Source organism: Phyllostomus discolor, chromosome 1 (assembly GCF_004126475.2).
Source record: "Phyllostomus discolor isolate MPI-MPIP mPhyDis1 chromosome 1, mPhyDis1.pri.v3, whole genome shotgun sequence".
NCBI classification, from domain to species: Eukaryota; Metazoa; Chordata; class Mammalia; order Chiroptera; family Phyllostomidae; genus Phyllostomus; species Phyllostomus discolor.
The window spans coordinates 143,740,213-143,757,917 of NC_040903.2; the positions used below are offsets into that span (position 1 = coordinate 143,740,213).

Sequence of the window (17,705 nt, forward strand, 5' to 3'; positions counted from 1 at the left end):
ATACTGATCAGAGGTTTTATTATCTAGTCAGAAAGCTAGGCAGTTTAGCAGGCAGTAAAAAAATTGTGATAAGTGATAATTAGGCAGTGTAGGGTACACTGGCAGTATACAGCAGGGGTAGCTAACCTGCTCTGGTGGTCTGGAAAGGCTTCTCAAAGTGGTGTTTAAACTGATACCTGAAAGATGAGGAAGAGTTAACCAGAAGGGAAGGGAAGGCCAGGAGAGTGTTTCAAACATAGGGAACATCAGATACTAGAGAGCACAGGCAAGGTAAATTTTACAATTCTACTGAATAGTTGGGGAGAGGATGATGCTGAGAGAAGAGGCTGGAGAGGTAGCAAAACTTTGTAAAACATCTTAAATAGTTTAGACTTAAGTTCAGGGGCAGTGAGAAATCACTGAAAGGTTTTAAGGAGGGAAGTGGGATGATCCTTTCTGTGTTTTAGAAGAATCACTTGACCTCAGGTTATGAGATGGCCTGGAGGGAAAAGGCCTTGGCAGTGAGACTTCTGCAGTGGTTCAGGAGAGAAAAGATGGTGGCCTGGCAGGCATAGTGATGATGAAGGGAGGGCAGATTGGAGGGATATTTAGGAAGAAGAATTGATAGGATTTGGTGACAGGACTTAGTTGGATTTGAGGTTAAGGGAGGAGGACATAAGGTTGATGTTCAGGTTTCTGGATTAAGCAGCTACGTGGTTAATGATGCCAATTTACTCAGGGAATGCTGGAGGAGCCAGTTTCAGGAGGCAGGGAAGGTGAGGTCAGTGTAAGGTGTTGTATGACTTTGAGACAATCAAGTAGAGATGCTAGTAGTCAGGTAAAATTTTTAAATCCAAGAAAGTCAGGTTGGAGATATGGATTTGGCAGTCCCCTGTATATACAGACCTTAATTAAAGTCTTGGGGATGGACAGTACCGCCCCATGGAGCTCCCAGCTCCAGCTCAGGCTATGGACTGGTTGCCCTGAGGTTGTGGGCACTGCTGGAGCGTGCCCTCAGGGAACCCCTCTCCGCTACTTCCTATGATCCCTTGAAAACACAGGCTGTTGATCCCAACTGTGCTCATTGCTGCCACCACCAGCTCCTGAATGGGCTTCCTTGAATGGCTTTTCAACTTTTCATAATATTTATTCTCCCATCCTCATCCCAATGGAGCAAAGCTTCCAAATATTAGAGGCTGTGGGAATATTTTGGATGTAAATAATTAGAAGGAAGAATTCAGTTTCTCCTTCCCCATCTGGAGACAAAAAAGGAGGGAGAGCCCTACACTTAATTCTGAAGATGCTGCTCATAGCAAGTTTAGGGTGCAATCTGATAGCTCCTCTCTATTACTAATGCTTTCAGTCCTCCCTGCTTCCAGTCTGATAGTAAGCTCTCCTCTGGATCAGAGAAAAGCTGTAAGCCTGACCAGGGAAAGAGAGGCTGATTCTCAAGAGAGATGAGGTCAGGGAAACAATTCATGCAGCTAGGACAAAGAAGCCAAGTAGTTGGTGCCAAATTAAGTTCACAAAAGATATTAACCTCCTTTCCTTCCCCATTCCCTAAGGCTACACTAAGATTATAAAAGGTGTTCAAAATGTTGAGCCAAAAGTAGTATGTATGATTTGTTTGCATATAATTTTCATATTCGTTTACTATCTGAATACAAAGGACTCACTTTCTTTCTCTATCCTACTTCCTCCATCCCTTGCCCCTGATATGCTAGTCTGGGCAAAATCAATTGGCTGGTATTTGATTGGTTATGTTCAGCTTTAGCTATAGTTTCTTCTTTTCCTTATTCTTGATCCTTCTAGTATGGCCAATGTCAGCCTCTCTTCCTTTTCCACCCTGATCATTTTCACTTGCTATCTCCTTTAAATGACATCTATTCCTCTTAATACTTATTCTTTATCATCAAGCCCCTGTGGGCCAACCAAGGGGGAGGCGTTTCACTAGCCCTAAAACCAGACCTTCTTTCCCCACAGTCACCTTAAATATTTGCTAAATATCTCATTTCCCAACACCAGGGGGCTATGCCTCAATCTGTCCTAACCTTAAAGGTACAGATGAATTCCAAACCTTTTCCTCCTTCTTCGTAGACGCTCAAGTTCCTTGCCTCCCTACACACAGCTTTGGGTTCAGAAAATGTTGTCTTTTTATTTAAGTTTATTTCTTTATCTTTCATTCTCCCTGGACTCACACAATTTTTTCTTTTTCTTAGCCAATTCTTTTGGTCTCTGCATCACCCTCGATCCCCTTTGCTCCCTTTCCTCTCGCTACCTGTCTCGCACCTCCTCTCTATATGGGCTTCCTACCCTTTGTGGACTCAACGTAGGCGTCTCTGAACCTCTGTATGTATCTACCTTTCTGGTTTCTCCCTGTCTCATTACTTCTGCATCAGTCTCTCTCCAGCTCTTCTAGTCCCCACGGTAGGAACAAAGTCCTGGTGTTTGCGCAGAACATGCTTCGCGTCGCCTTGTACACAACCGCCACATTCCACCGTGCCCCTCCGCGCATTCCAACTGTAGACAAAGAGTCCCACCCTAACTTTTTCCTGTCCCAAACACTGAATGATGTAGTAGCAGCTGCCCAAACTTGCCCTCCTCTTCAGTCGGCGGATCTCCACTTCCAGGACAGTTAGTACTAGCTCTCACCGACCCCGTCAGCGCACCAGAGATCCCTGCGCAGACACTTCTGTTTCTCCTGTACTCGTCGCTCCGCCCCTCCAGGAAAGTAGATCCGGCCAGGCAGACAAAAGTTTGGGAGAGAAGTCCCGTCGGTGCAGAGTGTGCGAGTGAGGGGGGCGGGGGCTGAGAAGAGGAAGAGTGGGGCGGCTGGGCGACTTGGTGCGTGAACAGAAAGACCTGCGGATGGGACAGCCGCGGCCATAGGCCCCTCTAGCCTTGCTTAACCCCCTGGTGCGCGGGGGGACACAGCCCCTCTTGCTGGGGGATGCTGTGGGATTCCTGGCATCCTGCACCCGGGCCGCCCGCTAAATCCCGTGTGCCTACTCTGTGCCCCTGGGGAACCGGAGTCCGGCCGCAGGGAAAAAGAAGCGGCGGCCGAGACGCAGCAGGGTGCTTGTCGGGGAAGGGGCTGGAGGCCCCAGGCCCGAGGGTATGGAGCGGTTAGGAGAGAAAGCCAGTCGCCTGCTGGAGAAGTTAAGACTCTCGGACTCCGGCAGCGCTAAGTTCGGCCGCAGAAAGGGTGAATCTAGCCGGTCTGGGTCTGATGGGACCCCCGGACCGGGCAAGGGGCGACTAAGTGGGTCGGGGTTACCTAGAAAATCAGGGCCCGGCGGAGGTGCTGGGGGACCTGGGGATGAGCCGTTGGAGTCAGCCCGGGAGCAAGGCCCCCTGGACGCTGAGCGGAACCCGCGCGGCTCCTTTGAGGCGCAGCGCTACGAGGGCTCCTTTTCCGGGGGTCCGCCTGCCACCCGGGCCTTGCCTCTACCTCAGTCATTGACTCCAGACTTTCGGCTGGAGACCACGGCCCCAGCCCTAAGCCCCCGCTCCAGTTTCGCCAGTAGCTCAGCCAGCGAAGCGAGCAAGCCGTCCAGCCCCCGAGGCAGCCTGCTGCTGGACGGGGCGGGGGCCGGCGGAGCCGGAGGTAGCCGGCCCTGCAGCAACCGTACCAGTGGCATCAGCATGGGCTACGACCAGCGCCACGGCAGCCCCCTGCCCGTCGGGCCATGCCTGTTTGGTCCACCTCTGGCAGGGGCTCCGGCGGGCTATTCCTCGGGAGGGGTGCAGTCCGCTTACCCCGAGCTCCGCGCTGCCCTGGACCGACTGTGCGCTCATCGGCCCCCTGGGTTCGGCTGCCAGGAAAGCCGCCACTCGTATCCCCGGCCTTGGGCAGCCCTGGGGCTCTAGCCGGGGCTGGAGTGGGAGCAACAGGGCCCCTGGAGAAACGAGGGGTGCAACCCGGACGACACTCGGTGACCGGCTACGGGGACTGCGCGTCGGGCGCCGGATACCAGGACGAGCTAACAGCATTGCTTCGCCTGACGGTGGGCACAGGTGGACGCGAGGTCGGTGCCCGTGGGGAACCCTCTGCAATTGAACCGTCTGGTCTTGAGGAGCCTCCAGGTCCTTTCGTTCCAGAGGCCACCCGACCGCGAATGCGGGAGCCGGAGGCCAGAGAGGACTACTTCGGTGAGTCGTTAGGGAAAGGAAGGGACCCGTCACTGCATTGGGTTGCTCACCGCCCCGACAGCCCTAATTGCCGACGCCGGGTAGTCAGAGGCGGAGACGCGGGTTCTAGAAACGAGGTTAGAGGGACTTCTTACTGGGTTTCACATGGACTAGGGGCTCCTTATTCCTGCTGAATTCTAATCCCCCCGATTATATCTGGAGTCCCAGTTCGCCAAGCTTTAGTGTCTCGGTTTTTCTGCGAAGCAGGCCTCTTAGGGAGGGGGCCATGGGGCAGTGAGAGCATCCCTCCATCCTGCCCCCCCTTGGTGGTGGTGCCCCTGCAGGCTTCTGTGCGCTGAGCCCCCACGCGGGCCCAGGCTCCGCCCGCAGGAATTCGGGGAATTCGCAGGGGGGGAGGGGACGGGGCGGGCGCGCCGCGTGCGTGCCGGCTCCTGTCCCTACGTTCCAGGTGCCCGCGGGCGGGGTGGGGCGGGCTGTGCAGTGCAGGGCGGAGGGGTGGGGTGCAGCGGAAGGGGGGCGAGGGAGTGCTCCCAAACACGCGCGAAGCTGTGGCCGCGGTTGGGGAAATGGAACGTGGGGGTGGGGTGAAGCACTCCGGGTCGCAAAGTAGGGAGCCTACTGTTGCCGGCCCCAGACCTGCTGGCTCGATGCTTGCGTGGGCAGTTAAGGGGAGACCAGGTGGTGTCGGCTTCTCTTTTCCCCCGGTCCGGAAGTCGGGGCAGAAGGCATGATCGCTGAGACACCATCGTCCCTGATGGACAACAACCCTGTGTAACTGCCCGAACAACGTGGTCTTAAGTTCTGGCCATTACCTGCTCAGAATTCAGGCTAGAAGTAGCTTCTTACTTTTCTGTTGCTGTTAAGGAAGCCTGGTCGTTGTCTCTCTCCCCTCACGTCTTTAAGAAGTATTGATTTTATGTTTCAGCTGTGGGGGGGGGAGGGATATTAGGGTCTTGAACTCTTAGCCAAGACCTACAGGCAGCACTTCGGTATATAAAGAAATACTAATTTGATTGGGACAGGAACAACAGAAAGAAGTGGAGGGCTCACCCCCAGGGCTATGGGCCTCTTCAGTTTTCCAAGCATCTCCTCATCTTTCTCCCTGTCCATGTTCCTGCCTTGGACCCCATGCTCTAGACCTCTATGGCTAGAAATGTGAGTAGCAAGAGAACCCTAGCCAGAGAGGGAAGGTTGGAGAGAAGGGACAGAGGCAGCAGGGCTGCAGGCTGGAGGGCCATGCCTGGTTTAACCCAAACCCTTCCATGGTTTTCCCTCTACCCTTAGAGGGGAAAGCCCAAAACAGATGAAACTTTGGTCAAGGGAGACAATGTAACAGGATCCTTTTTGCAGTTTTCTTTTGAGCCCCAGGAGAAATAGTTGTTTGGTGGAAAGAAGTTTCTTTGGCTAAGCCATCAGAGCCAAAAGGAAAAAAGAGCTCAGAGAGGGTGTGATAAAATGGTAGGAAGAATCTAGGTGTGGATATCCTGGGTTAGAGGAAGTGAGGTCGACATGCCTGAGCAGTTTGCTCTTGCCTTTCCATAGTAGCCAAGTCTTTGCAAAGAAATAGCTTCGACTGTGCCCCCTGGTATGGCAGTCTTCAGGCAGAGCTTCACTTCCACGGGGAGGCCACGTTTTGACCCCAGAGGTAGGGGCCTCTTCTCCCTGTAGATCAGGTTGCCTCCTCTGACAGAACCCCCAGCCTAACTGTACCCTCCTACTCCTGCCCTTCATAGGGGCCCTCTTCCTTGGCTACAGCTTTGCCCAGCTGCCAGAGGGTGGGAGCAGGACAGGCCCAGGCCCATCAGTTGCTGCAGCTGCTGCAAGGGCTTCCAAGCCCCTGGGCAAAGACGGGGATGGGCCCCAACAGGCAAGGAGTGTGGCAGTGTGCCGAGGCGTAGAGGTGGGGTGGGGTGAGGCAGGCCCGTTGGGATCTGCTCCCCAAAGACAGGCCCTCACCCTCACTCATGGGCCTGGAATTGGGGAGTGGAGGGAGGGAAGGACACACCCAGGAAAGGCGTGTGCCAGAGCCAGATGTACGTATTTTAGGGGGGATGTTGGGGAAAAGCAGTTCAGCTCTGTCCCTCTCATGATAGAAGATGACAAGGAGACATTAGGGGTTCTGCCACCCTTCCCCCTTTTCCTATGCAACCCCCCTGGGAACACACCCTGCATTCTCAGCAGCCACCTCCCTCCAGGAGTCATGCTCACATGGTGTCCTCTGCATAGGATTCATTGCTGAGCCAAATCCTTCCTTTTCCATTCTTGGAAGCCTGGAGGTTTGGAGCAGTGAGAAGTCATTCTGTAGCCGAATACCAACTCATTTCACACATGGGGAAACAGGTCCCAGAGAGGCTTTTTGGGCCTGGCCTGCTTTCTCTGGGGTTTTTTTGGGTTTGCTGCTGGGCCTATATGGACTGGCATCTACGACTATTTGTCCCACATAGTGCAATAGGGATTGTACTTTGCCTCTTTAGTCTTTTCTCCCCAATAGAAGGTAAGCATTAGAAAGCCATAGAAAAGTCAAAGCATTATCTTTGACTTTTGTCCAGTTTTCACAGTGTTAAACAATAATTTGCTAGGCACAAGACAGATACTCAAAATATCTGTTGATTAATCAATGAATAGGAATGGATCTGCTCAGGCAAGACCTTGCTGCATTCCATTTCTCACTATGGTGTTTTCCCAGAAGGGAGCCCATAAAAGGGGTACTCTGACTGGTGGTCCTCTGGCACAATTAGAAAAGAGCAGGAATCCCTGGTTTTGAGCAGGGCGGTGGGGTGAGGTATGATGCTGACAACATCTCTCCCCTCAGGCACCTGTATCAAGTGCAACAAAGGCATCTATGGGCAAAGCAACGCCTGCCAGGCCCTGGACAGCCTCTACCACACCCAGTGCTTTGTCTGCTGCTCCTGTGGTGAGTGCTGCCCCCGGACCTGGACCTGGACCTGGACCGAGGCCTCGAGCACTTCCCACACATACACAATCACAAGTGCCTAGGGAAGCAGGAGCAGAACTTGTGCCCCTTCATTTGCTCTCAGAGCAGCTGTCCCCACCAAGTGTCTGGACATCCACTACTGCCCTGCCTTCTCTCTTGCTTCCCTTCTGTCTCTACCTGGTTCTCGCACCCCCATTTTAGGTCTGCTTTCTGGAATAAGCCTTCCCTCTGTTCCGCCTCTTTCCTCCCCTCTGTTCCTTCCTCTTCTGCCTCCCTGTGTGCCCAGCCTGGACTCCCACCTCTCCTTAGTGGGGTTTGGTCTTGGGCAGCCCAGTTGCCTGGGGCTACGGTGAAAGATTGGAATGTGGGAAGGGGGGGCGCTGGGGGAGTGGGGGACTGTGGGGGGCAGCGAGGGGGGTTTTCTCTTGGCTGGTCAGAGTTCAGCCACCTCGCTAGAGTGCAGGCCACCGGGCCATGCCAAGCTGATGACATCACGCTCCAGGAATGCCTGCTGTTAACTCAGGAGGCCCGAGGCAGGGGGAGGGGACCTGCTCCCAGTGGCCTTAACACCCCAGCCCTTCTCTCACGTCCCTCATTACCTCCTCCCCACTGCTTACCCACTCTGATTCCTTTGCTAAACCCTTAATCTCCTATCTCTGCCTGTCTGACTCCTGGTGCTCAGCTTTTCTCTCACCCTCCACCCCCACCCACCAGCCTCTGGCTGCTTCTCTTTAGGTTCATCTGTCTGTCTGTCCTTCTCTTTATTGGGCCTCTTCCAGGTAGCTCTCTCCCTGTCTACTCCCCTGTGTGTCATAGGTTTCTAAGTTAGCTTTTCTGACCACTGGGCAGAGCTGGGAGTGGAGATTTTGATGAGAAGAGGGCAGAGGTGGGAGAAAGACCCATTCTCCACCGTGGTCTCACTCCTCCCCGATTCCTGACAATGTAGGTGCCCTGGAGTGGTGCCTAGGTGTTGGTTACCTGGGAAATGGTCCTGCCTTTTCTGCTCATAGAAGATCCTGAGCTGCCTCTGACCCTGGAAACTCGGTCCCTCTATGCTTGGGGAAGCAGCCTAGTGCAGCAGGAAACACGACCAACTTTGCTCCCATACAAAGCACTTTGTCCTCAGCAGTAACTCCAATTAAGTCCTGACCTCTGTAGAGACTATCCCTGGAGGGAGACAGATCAGGCTTGGAGAGCAGGATAGCTTTGCCCAGGCAAAGAGGCTCAACTCTTAGTTTGAAAGGGCAAGGTCTGTGACAGTGTGATTGTGATCATCTCTGTGCATTATACACCACCTTCTTCAGAGCTCCTTTAACCACATACTCAGCCTGTGGTTGGCTTTGTTTTCCCATTTGGCTCCTTGTGCACCGGGTGCTGGAGAGGAAGGCAGGAGCTAGAGGAGCAGTGAGCAGAGAAGAGGGGAGATTGGCAAAAATGAGTCTAAAGCAGATTGGAATTGCATCAGATGGGGGTTTTTTTGTATGTGGGGACTGAGAGCAGACAGCAGTTGGGAGGATTTAAATGCATCACACAACATTGGAGAGCACTGAGTGGGGAAGCCCTGTTCCTGGATACCAGGATAGGCTCCAGCCCCTTCTCTGCTGCTTCCAGGGAGAACTTTGCGCTGCAAGGCTTTCTACAGCGTCAACGGCTCTGTGTACTGTGAGGAAGATTATCTGGTGAGTGAGAGGGGTCCCCTCCCTGGGCTTAGAGTTGACTCATCCACTGGCACCTTCATTTTTGTAGCCCATTAAGATTCCAGCCATCAGGTCATTCTCAGCTTGTAACATCCTCCCTTGGTCTCTAGTTTTCAGGGTTTCAGGAGGCAGCTGAGAAGTGCTGTGTCTGTGGTCATTTGATTTTGGAGAAGGTAAGTAAAACATTTTCATCAGAGACTGTAAGGCTGAGCGGTAGAGTCAGGGACTAAAGGAATAATGAGAAAAGCAGGGGGGCAGCACCTACCACCAGAAAGTCACTTTCATCCATTCTTCCCCAGAGCAACTGTTTACAGTGGCTTCTCTCTGCCTCTGAGATCAAGTCTGGACACCTAACCCTGCCGTCCCTAGACCTGTGTGATCTGATCTCCCTTAATTCTGCAGGCACAGTCTGGCCCTCCAGCCCTGTTAGGAATATGGGGTTCTGGGTCTTAATCCCCTTTCTGCTACTGGATAGAATCAGTTGGAACTGTTTTCTTTTCTGTAAGAAAGAGTGATTGAATTGGACCAGTGGTGCTCAGCCCTGGCAGCCCAGCAGATCACCTGAGAAGGAGTAAAGAAAAATATCGGTGCCTGGGTCATCAGAGAGCCTGTGGTGAATGCACCTGGATAATACTTCTGGGGTGGGATCCAGGCTTTGGTGGTCTTTAAAAGCTCCCTGGATGATTCTATTATGTAGCTAGGGCTGAGACCCACTAGGCTGGGTCCTCTCTAAAACCTTTTCCAGGGTTTCTGCCTCCACTTTAAGACTCCTTGGTTGCCTCAGATGTCATAGCATTGTTCTGGGAGGATAGCAAGGGGTTGGATGAGTTTTGTGGGAGCAACAGGGAACATCATGGGTAGCTGAAGAGCTGGGACTAGGAGGAAACTGATTCTCTTTCCACTCCACGGGCCAGATCCTACAGGCAATGGGGAAGTCCTATCACCCAGGCTGCTTCCGATGCATTGTGTGCAACAAGTGCTTGGATGGCATCCCCTTTACTGTTGACTTCTCCAACCAGGTGTACTGTGTCACTGACTACCACAAGTGAGTCCACCCCTTGGGATATGGTATGGAACTGGGCTCAGGGATTTCTGAATATCAGCTCATCTCCACCCTCTCTCTTTCAGAAATTATGCTCCTAAATGTGCAGCCTGTGGCCAACCCATCCTCCCCTCAGAGGTCAGTATGTCTGGGTTCTCCTGCAGGGCAGCCAGTGCTGCTGCCTCTGGGGAAGGGATGGGGACATGCTGCCTGGCCTCCCACGGGATACAGTGGTGCTGAGGAATGTACTCTGTGAAGATTCCCGTGTGACTCTGCTCTCAGGGTCACCATCCTGACCCTAACATCCGTGCCTGGACATGTCTGGCAGCCTCACTGGGCCTGGGCTCTGTCTCTTCTCCCCCAGTCCAAAGGAAGAGACTTGCTTTGAGGTCAAGGTCACCGGATCCCAGATGTAGGGGCTGGAAAAAGGTGGGAAGAACCCTCAGGGCTGGTAGGAAGGTATCAGAAATGATTTATGCTGGGTGTGCTAAGGGCATGCCTAGTCCAATGAGGAACCAGACCCTATTGGATCTCCTTGTCCTCAGCTTAGCCTACCCCTTTCCCTTCCTTTTACTTCTCCTACAGCTGGGAGAGGTAGGGAAGGCCAAGCCCCTGAGGCCAAGGAAAAGGAGGGGGGAAATTCCAGTAGGACTTGCATACGCCACCTGAAAGCTACAGAGGACTGCAGAGAGGCTCTGGAGGCCTTTTTATCGTTTTATGGTCTTCCAATTGCGGGGGGGGGGGGGGGGGGGGGGGGCGTTGGGATTGTCATACTGCTCTCATCCCCATGGGGGTCTGCATTATTTCAGGGCTGTGAGGACATTGTGAGAGTGATATCCATGGACCGAGATTATCACTTTGAGTGCTATCACTGTGAGGTGAGTGTTGGGGCCAGGGCTCCTGGAGAATTGGTATAGGGCCCAGGGAAGTCAAGTTCTAGGACTTAAGTGTAGGAGAGTATAGAGTATGGAACACTAGGAAGTGCTCTGATCTATTTCGTCTCTTTCTCATCCTCCAGCCAGTCTCTCTGGTCCTAGTTGTTTAGTCCTTTCTGAATCTGGCTTACCTAAAGTCAAGACTCTTGAAACTATAGGGCCTCCTGGTATCCTCTGGAAATGGAGCCTCTCATTATTTCTACTATAGCAGCGACACCTGGTGTACAGCTGAGGTATTTTCTCTGGTTTCTATTCTGGGAGTCAGTCCTGTTCCCACTCACCCTTTTTCTTCTAGTCATTAGAAGTCTGGTGTTGAGCATGGCAGAATTCCAAGGTGTCCAAGGTGCCTAGGCTGAGATCAACTAGATGTCCTCTTTCCCTAGGACTGCCGGATGCAGCTGAGTGATGAGGAAGGCTGCTGCTGCTTCCCTCTGGATGGGCACTTGCTCTGCCACAGCTGTCACATGCAGCGGCTCAATGCTCGACAGCTCCCTGCCAACTATATCTGAGCTGTAGTCACTGCTGCTGTCATCACCACCGTTCACAAATTCCTCTGGCCAGTGGGCCCCCCCTGAGGCCATCTGAGGCAAAGGATGTACTTTGCAGGCCTGGTGGAAGTCCTTTGGGGAGGGCCCTAAGGGCCAGAGACCCAAAGATCATGACATTCCAAATGGATTGTGGAGGAGGAACCTTCCAGTTACCATGGTGGGGGTGACTGGCCTTCTTTCCACATGTGCAACCTATGCGGTACCATATACTTAGGCACACACAGGCAGGTTCCAGTATCCTCTAAAGGTCTGATTTTAGTCTGATCTCCAGTGTATGTCTGTGCATAAATCAAACAGTGTTCTGGTTCTGGATTATAGGAAGAAAGGACATCATGGGAGTTTCTGACTGTTTTGTGCCCCACACATGGGGTCAGACGTGGGATCAGCCAGATTCTTACCACACCACAGTATCTTATTTCTGTATCTACATGAAGAGGTGGGCCTTGTTAATGAGTTATTTCTTGGCCACCTTCTCTGCAAGGACTAAGATGCTCACCTCTCTGTTGGGAATGGAGACCAGCTCCAGGTGGGCCTGCTGCCTGTGTTGCCTGTTTCTCAGGGACTCACGTGGGCCCGGGGTGCCTATTCTTGGTTCCTCTTCTCAGCTGGGGGAGGAGGTAATAAGTGGGTCTCTGGGTGTGAGGTTGCTGGGGGAGATGTTTAGGAAGTTTCAGGCTATCCACGCTCCCTAGGTGTAAGTGCACTGAGCCCTTCCCCCCAGTATATGCACCCGTGGGCATATTCTCCCACACACCTACTCACTTCCCTTCTTCTCAGGTCACTCTTACACTTCGTTGCCTAGCAGTAGCTCACTACTCCAGAGCTGCCACCTTTCAGAGGGATCCAGGATTACGTATACTGCAATTCCCAAACTTGGAGGTTCTGGGGAGCCAGAGGGGCAAAACACTTTGACTTGGTTCTAGTCAGTTTGGCTGAAATTGGTTCACCTAAAAAAGCTAGATCTCATAAAATCAATTCATTGAAAACTTGTGTTTAAATTTTCAACCACTTTTGCCAAAAGTTCAAATCCCTTTTGGGTTGTTTGTTTAGCCTTTTAGGTGTTCTGTTCTTTTTTGTCATGCTTTGAGTATTTCAAAGATTTATATCTCTTCATCCAAGAGTACTGAATTATCAACAACATCAATTTATCAAATTTGCAGCAATATGTAAATGATGAAATTGCTTCCTGCTACCTTTATGGTATCTGTCTCTGTTACCTACTTTTCAAACACTTTTTTTAAAAAGCTTCAAGTTTCTAGTAATAAATATAATTGGTACAGACTTTTGTGTATCATTTTTTGTGTTTCTTAATCCAATATTCCTTTACAAATTAGATGCCTTAAAAAATGTAACAAAGCTCAATATGATTTTATGCTTTGGTCTAACTTCCATATCCATGCTGTTAAAATGCCAATATATTCTAAGTAAATGAACGGGCATGTGGCATATTCAGTTGACTAACAATTCAAGGTTATACAGACAACAGCAATATAAAGTGGAAGGGTAAATCTGCTAAATCCTTTTGAGAATGCTGCAGATTTGATAAATACTTATTTTAGACTAATTGTCTCTAGGTAAATTGGTTTTAGGCAAATTAATCTGATAATTAATCTTGAATCCTTAGTCTTCATTCTTGGTCACTTAGAATGTCATAGTAGAAATAATGACTCCTGAGAATAGAAATTCCTCATTTAAGCCCTGGTTGGGTGGCTCAGTTGGTTAGAGTATCACCTGGTAAACCAAGGCTGTGCATTCAAGCCCCAATCAGGGCACACACTACAGGCAAGCTGTGAATGCATAAATACATGGGTCAACAAAACCGATGTTTCTCTAAAAGAAAAAAAAAACACATTTAGGGGTTAAGATGACTGCCAGCCATCCTGGGAATTGCATAGAAAAGGCCTCAATGAGACAATGAGTGAGAGTAGGAGTTCAGATTCATACCAGCGGGGCAAATGCACTTTGGAGGAATAAATGTGCTGATACTAGACTACTTGTTGTACAGCTGGAGTTATAACTATTATTATTAGATTCTGTGACTGGGAAATTTTCTCAGCAGGGTGCTCCAGGTCTGGGAGATCCATAGAAGCATGTGTAACTTTATATCCATCCCTTCAGTATTTTCTTTACTCTTGGGATCTTATCTACTTTGTCATTCTGACCCTTTGTTTCTTACTCTGATTTTGACCTCCATCTGCTGCTGACTGGCTGATTCTTTTCTTGGTCTGTACTCACCAAGACTATTCTTGCCACTGTGGCTACTTTCTGTTCTGGGGAAAAACAGTCCTGACATCTGATGAGGACAGACAGACTCAGGGAAGGCAGGCCATGGCAGAATCACAGCCCCAGCTACTCCCACCACCGACAAGCTCTTCTTCCTACTCACTGGGAGATAGCTCATCCTTAGTAGTTGTATTTAACATTTACAGTTGATAGTGAAAAATTCATAGGGTGCTGCCAAGGATACAGCAACAGGTAGATCGTGTTTGGCAACTCTCCACCTGATTGCCATCAACAGCCACTGAGATGGAGTAGGGGAGAAAATGGAAGAATTATGGATTCATTTTGTGTCTTTTTAGGCTACAGTCAAGGGACAGGGGTCAGGCTTTTATAGATGACTTTGGCTATTTGCTCTGACTAGTCCCATTTGTCACAGGCCTGAATGTGGTTTATCAAGGCTGGGGGCCCTGGCCAACTGGAGCACTGTCCAGTACACCAAAGGTTGCAGGTCTGATTCCAGGTCAGGGCACATATACCTAGGTTGCAGGTTGGATCCCTAGTTGAGGTGCATATGGGGAGTAAACAATGTTTCTCTCTTCTTTCTCCTCTCTCTCTCAGACCTCTGAAATCAATAAACATATCCTCAAGTGGGGATTTTTTTTTTAAAGTTCTTTAAAAAATAAAGCTGGTGGTGGCTTTCTGCCTTACTCCTTAGAGATGTTTCCCCTTTTCCTACCTGGAGCTCTCAAAGCCAGGAAATGGTAAGATTCCATTCATAATCAGGCTGGAGACTGTCCTCAGCCACAGAGGAGGACAGTTTTTTTTTCTATTATGTTTGTTCATTTATTTTGTACTTTAGATTCCATGTATAAGTGAAATCATATGGTATTTGTCTTTCTCTATCTGACTTATTTCTAGGGAAAGAGCTAACTCCAGGCACATAAAGCCAGTTGGGAAGAGGTCCTTGAGATTGTACCTTTACAGAAGGGAATAAAACGAGGAAGGAGACTATAGAACTGAAATAAAAGCATTTTTATTTCGTTTTTTAGAAAGATCCATACCATACCTCAGAGCTGGCCTGGGGTCATTCAGAGCCCTAATGGTAAGGCTCCACAACAAGGGCAAAAAGGTCCAACCACTCTCAGCCCTTTGCATCCTCTCCTCCCTTGCATTAAGAAGACCTAAGACTGGGCCTCTGCTATGACAATTGCTTGTACAGGGCCCTTGAAACAGCCACACTTGGCTCTAGTTGTAAACAATTAAGGTTTGACTTTGGAAATACGAGAAAACTTACTGGGATGTGTAGATTAAACAAGTCTAACTGTGATGGGAGGAGAGTCATCAGAGGCAAATTCTGTGCCTGTGGGTATTATTTCACCTAAGCTTAGAAAGGATACTGCTGATGGTGAAGGGAGCCAAGGTGCTGTCCAAGCAGGGCACAATGGGTTGGGAGGAATACACCAGAAGCTACTAATTATGTATGTATCCCAGAGACTTAGAGCCAAGCCAGGTGTGACTTTAGAGATAACCCAGTCACCTCATTTTACTGAATGAAGAAATAGAAACTCTGAGTGATGACACTTTTGAAGACCAATAAAGAGCTTATTTTCCCTCTTTCCTCCCACTCCATCACAGGTATTCCCACAGCAAAGGTAAACTGGAAATGTGATAAGCACATCATTATGATATATATTTAGGGAAAGTTTAGTAGTACAGGGAACACAAAAAGCAGTGATGAAAACATTTGGTTTTTATCAGTGCTTTTTGTTGTTGTTAATTAGAATTAGCAGTAGCCAAAGTAACTTTAAAAGCACATTAGTAGAAGCAAAAGAAATATACTGCAGGAGAGTCCCTGCCTTTGAGAAGGTCACTGTCTAGCCAGGGAGACAAATACATAAAATGCCTTCAGAAGATTACAAGCAACATGTCAACAAGTGCAAAGTAATTGAGTGTTACAAACAAAAGACCTAATACTGCAGGGTACAGATGACAAGGGTGAGATTTTGTCTGGCTTAGACTGTATATCAGAGAGTGGAGGCTCATAGGCTAAATCCTGCTGCCAGTGAGTTTGGCCCACTGGCAGCTATTTTTTATAAAATTAATTTGAACCCTAGTTGAGAGGAAAATGCCAGCTAATAATACAGAAAGAGTGATAGAATTTGACAAACAGCATTTTGTGAACTTAACAAAATTATTGATCTGGCAAAGATTATTAATTAATGTCAAAACCATAGGTGAAATGGCTGGTAGACAACTGAATATTCAATAGTGTAACACTATTGATTGTAACACTATCAGGCTAGTCTTGAGGCCAGAAGCGTAATTGTGTTGGAGGGATCACACTGTCATCACTTGTTTCCTAGAATGGGTCTTAGTATCACTAACCAGTAGACCAACAATTCCAGTGTGAGGCAAATACATAACCAAACCCAGTATATATCCTAGCTACTTCTGATCCCCCAAAAGAATTATTAGGTGTAATTTGCAGTTTACAGGAAATGCTGGGGATAGAGAACAAACTAAAGGACACTAGGAGATAGCAACTAGACAAATCCACATGGTGAGGCATTCCGTAGGGCACCTGGCCAGCTCTCTTCAGCAAGTCAGTATGACTTTTTTTAAGTCAAAACTACTAGATTAGAGATATTTAAGGTATATACCATATCTTTTGGACCATAAGATGCACCTAGGTTTTAGAGGAGGAAAATAGGGCTAACAAATATTTGAAGCAAAAATGTGGTAAAATATTTAATAACAAAATAATATTTCACCAATGTAAATGTAAACAGAACTCAACAGCAGCATTAACAACCATTATTCCTCCCAAAATGGGGGGGGGGGGGCGTGTGCAGAGTGCATCTTATAGTCCGAAAAATACAGTAGTAACAAGATAATGCATGGTCCTGAATTTCATATTAGTTTACACAATTCGCTATTAAAGATAATTGGGGTTAATTGGAAAATTTTTAACATGGATCAGATTAGATGAGGTACAAATTATTAAGACTTCTGGTCAAGATGGTGGCATGGGTAAACATGGCTCACCATCTTGCACAACCACATCAGAATTACAACTAATTACAACTAAATTATAGAATAACAATCACTCAGAACTGGCAGAAATCAGCTAAATGAAAGTCTGACAACTACTGAATTAATGAAACCACATCCATCCAGACTGGTAGAAGTTGCAGAGATGTGTAACAGGCTGGTCCCACATGTATATGTGGTGGATAAAAATTCAGGAGGGATATCTTTGGAACAAGGAGTCCCAGCCCCATACCAGGCTTCCCAGCCCAGGGTACCAGTGCCAGGAAAATAAGTCTCTATAACTTCTGGCTGCAAAAACCATCAGGGATTGAGTCAGTGAAAGAAACTTCTGGAGTCCCAAGCAGTTCCTCTTAAAGAAACTACTCAGACTCATTCCCTCTGAGCTCTAGCACCAGGATCTTGAAAGTCACCAGTGGCATACAGAGAGAAATTGAAGTGTCTGGCCTCAAGGTGAGAGCTGGGGGACAGCTTTCTCCCAAACAGAAAGGTGGGCAGAGCCAAAGAGCCAGAAGGCAGGTGCCACATCTGAGACTCCATCAACCCAAGAACAGAGACATAATCATGGATATGAAGAGCTTTTTGATGGTTGCAAATGGGGCGGGGGTGAAGAGGAATGAGTGAAGAGGTGAGGGGATTAAGAAGTACAAACAGGTACTTGCAGAATAGCCATGGGGATGTAAAGTACAGTATAGGAAATGGAGTAGCCACAGAACTTATACCCATGACCCATGGACATGAACAATGGTGTGGGGATTGCCTGAGGGAGTGGGGCGGGGGTGGAGTGGAGGGAGGCAAAGGGGGAAAAGTTGGGAAAACTATAATAGCATGATCAATAAAATAAATATAATTAAAAAAGAAAGGTCAAAATCATTAACACTAGTTCCAAAACCATATATAGAGGGTAATCATATTTTGTTTTTAAAATGTCTACATATTTATGGAAAAATGATCTGAAAGGATATGCACTAAGGTAATCTATGGTGAAAATGTTTTATTGTTAGCCTACATTTTCTATTTTTATACAATACATGTGTACTGCCTCTGTAGTAAATTATTACAAATAAAATAACTGGCTGCCAACATTGGTAATTTAGGATACTTCACATAAAAATCTGTGTATTGTATATGAAGAGCTGGGTTTCTAAG

At 48.7% G+C, this 17,705-nt stretch overlaps 1 protein-coding gene across 1 annotated transcript; it reads left to right on the forward strand.

The window, feature by feature from the left end:
• The first annotated feature begins 2,610 nt into the window (after positions 1 to 2,610).
• Positions 2,611 to 14,541, forward strand: AJUBA (ajuba LIM protein). Its single transcript, XM_028506661.2, is given in 9 exon segments — positions 2,611 to 3,817; positions 3,820 to 4,131; positions 6,944 to 7,045; positions 8,678 to 8,745; positions 8,874 to 8,936; positions 9,678 to 9,808; positions 9,892 to 9,943; positions 10,615 to 10,683; positions 11,124 to 14,541. Coding segments are annotated over 9 exon segments (1,644 nt in total). The 5' UTR covers positions 2,611 to 3,096; the 3' UTR covers positions 11,250 to 14,541.
• Positions 14,542 to 17,705: the final 3,164 nt, after the last annotated feature.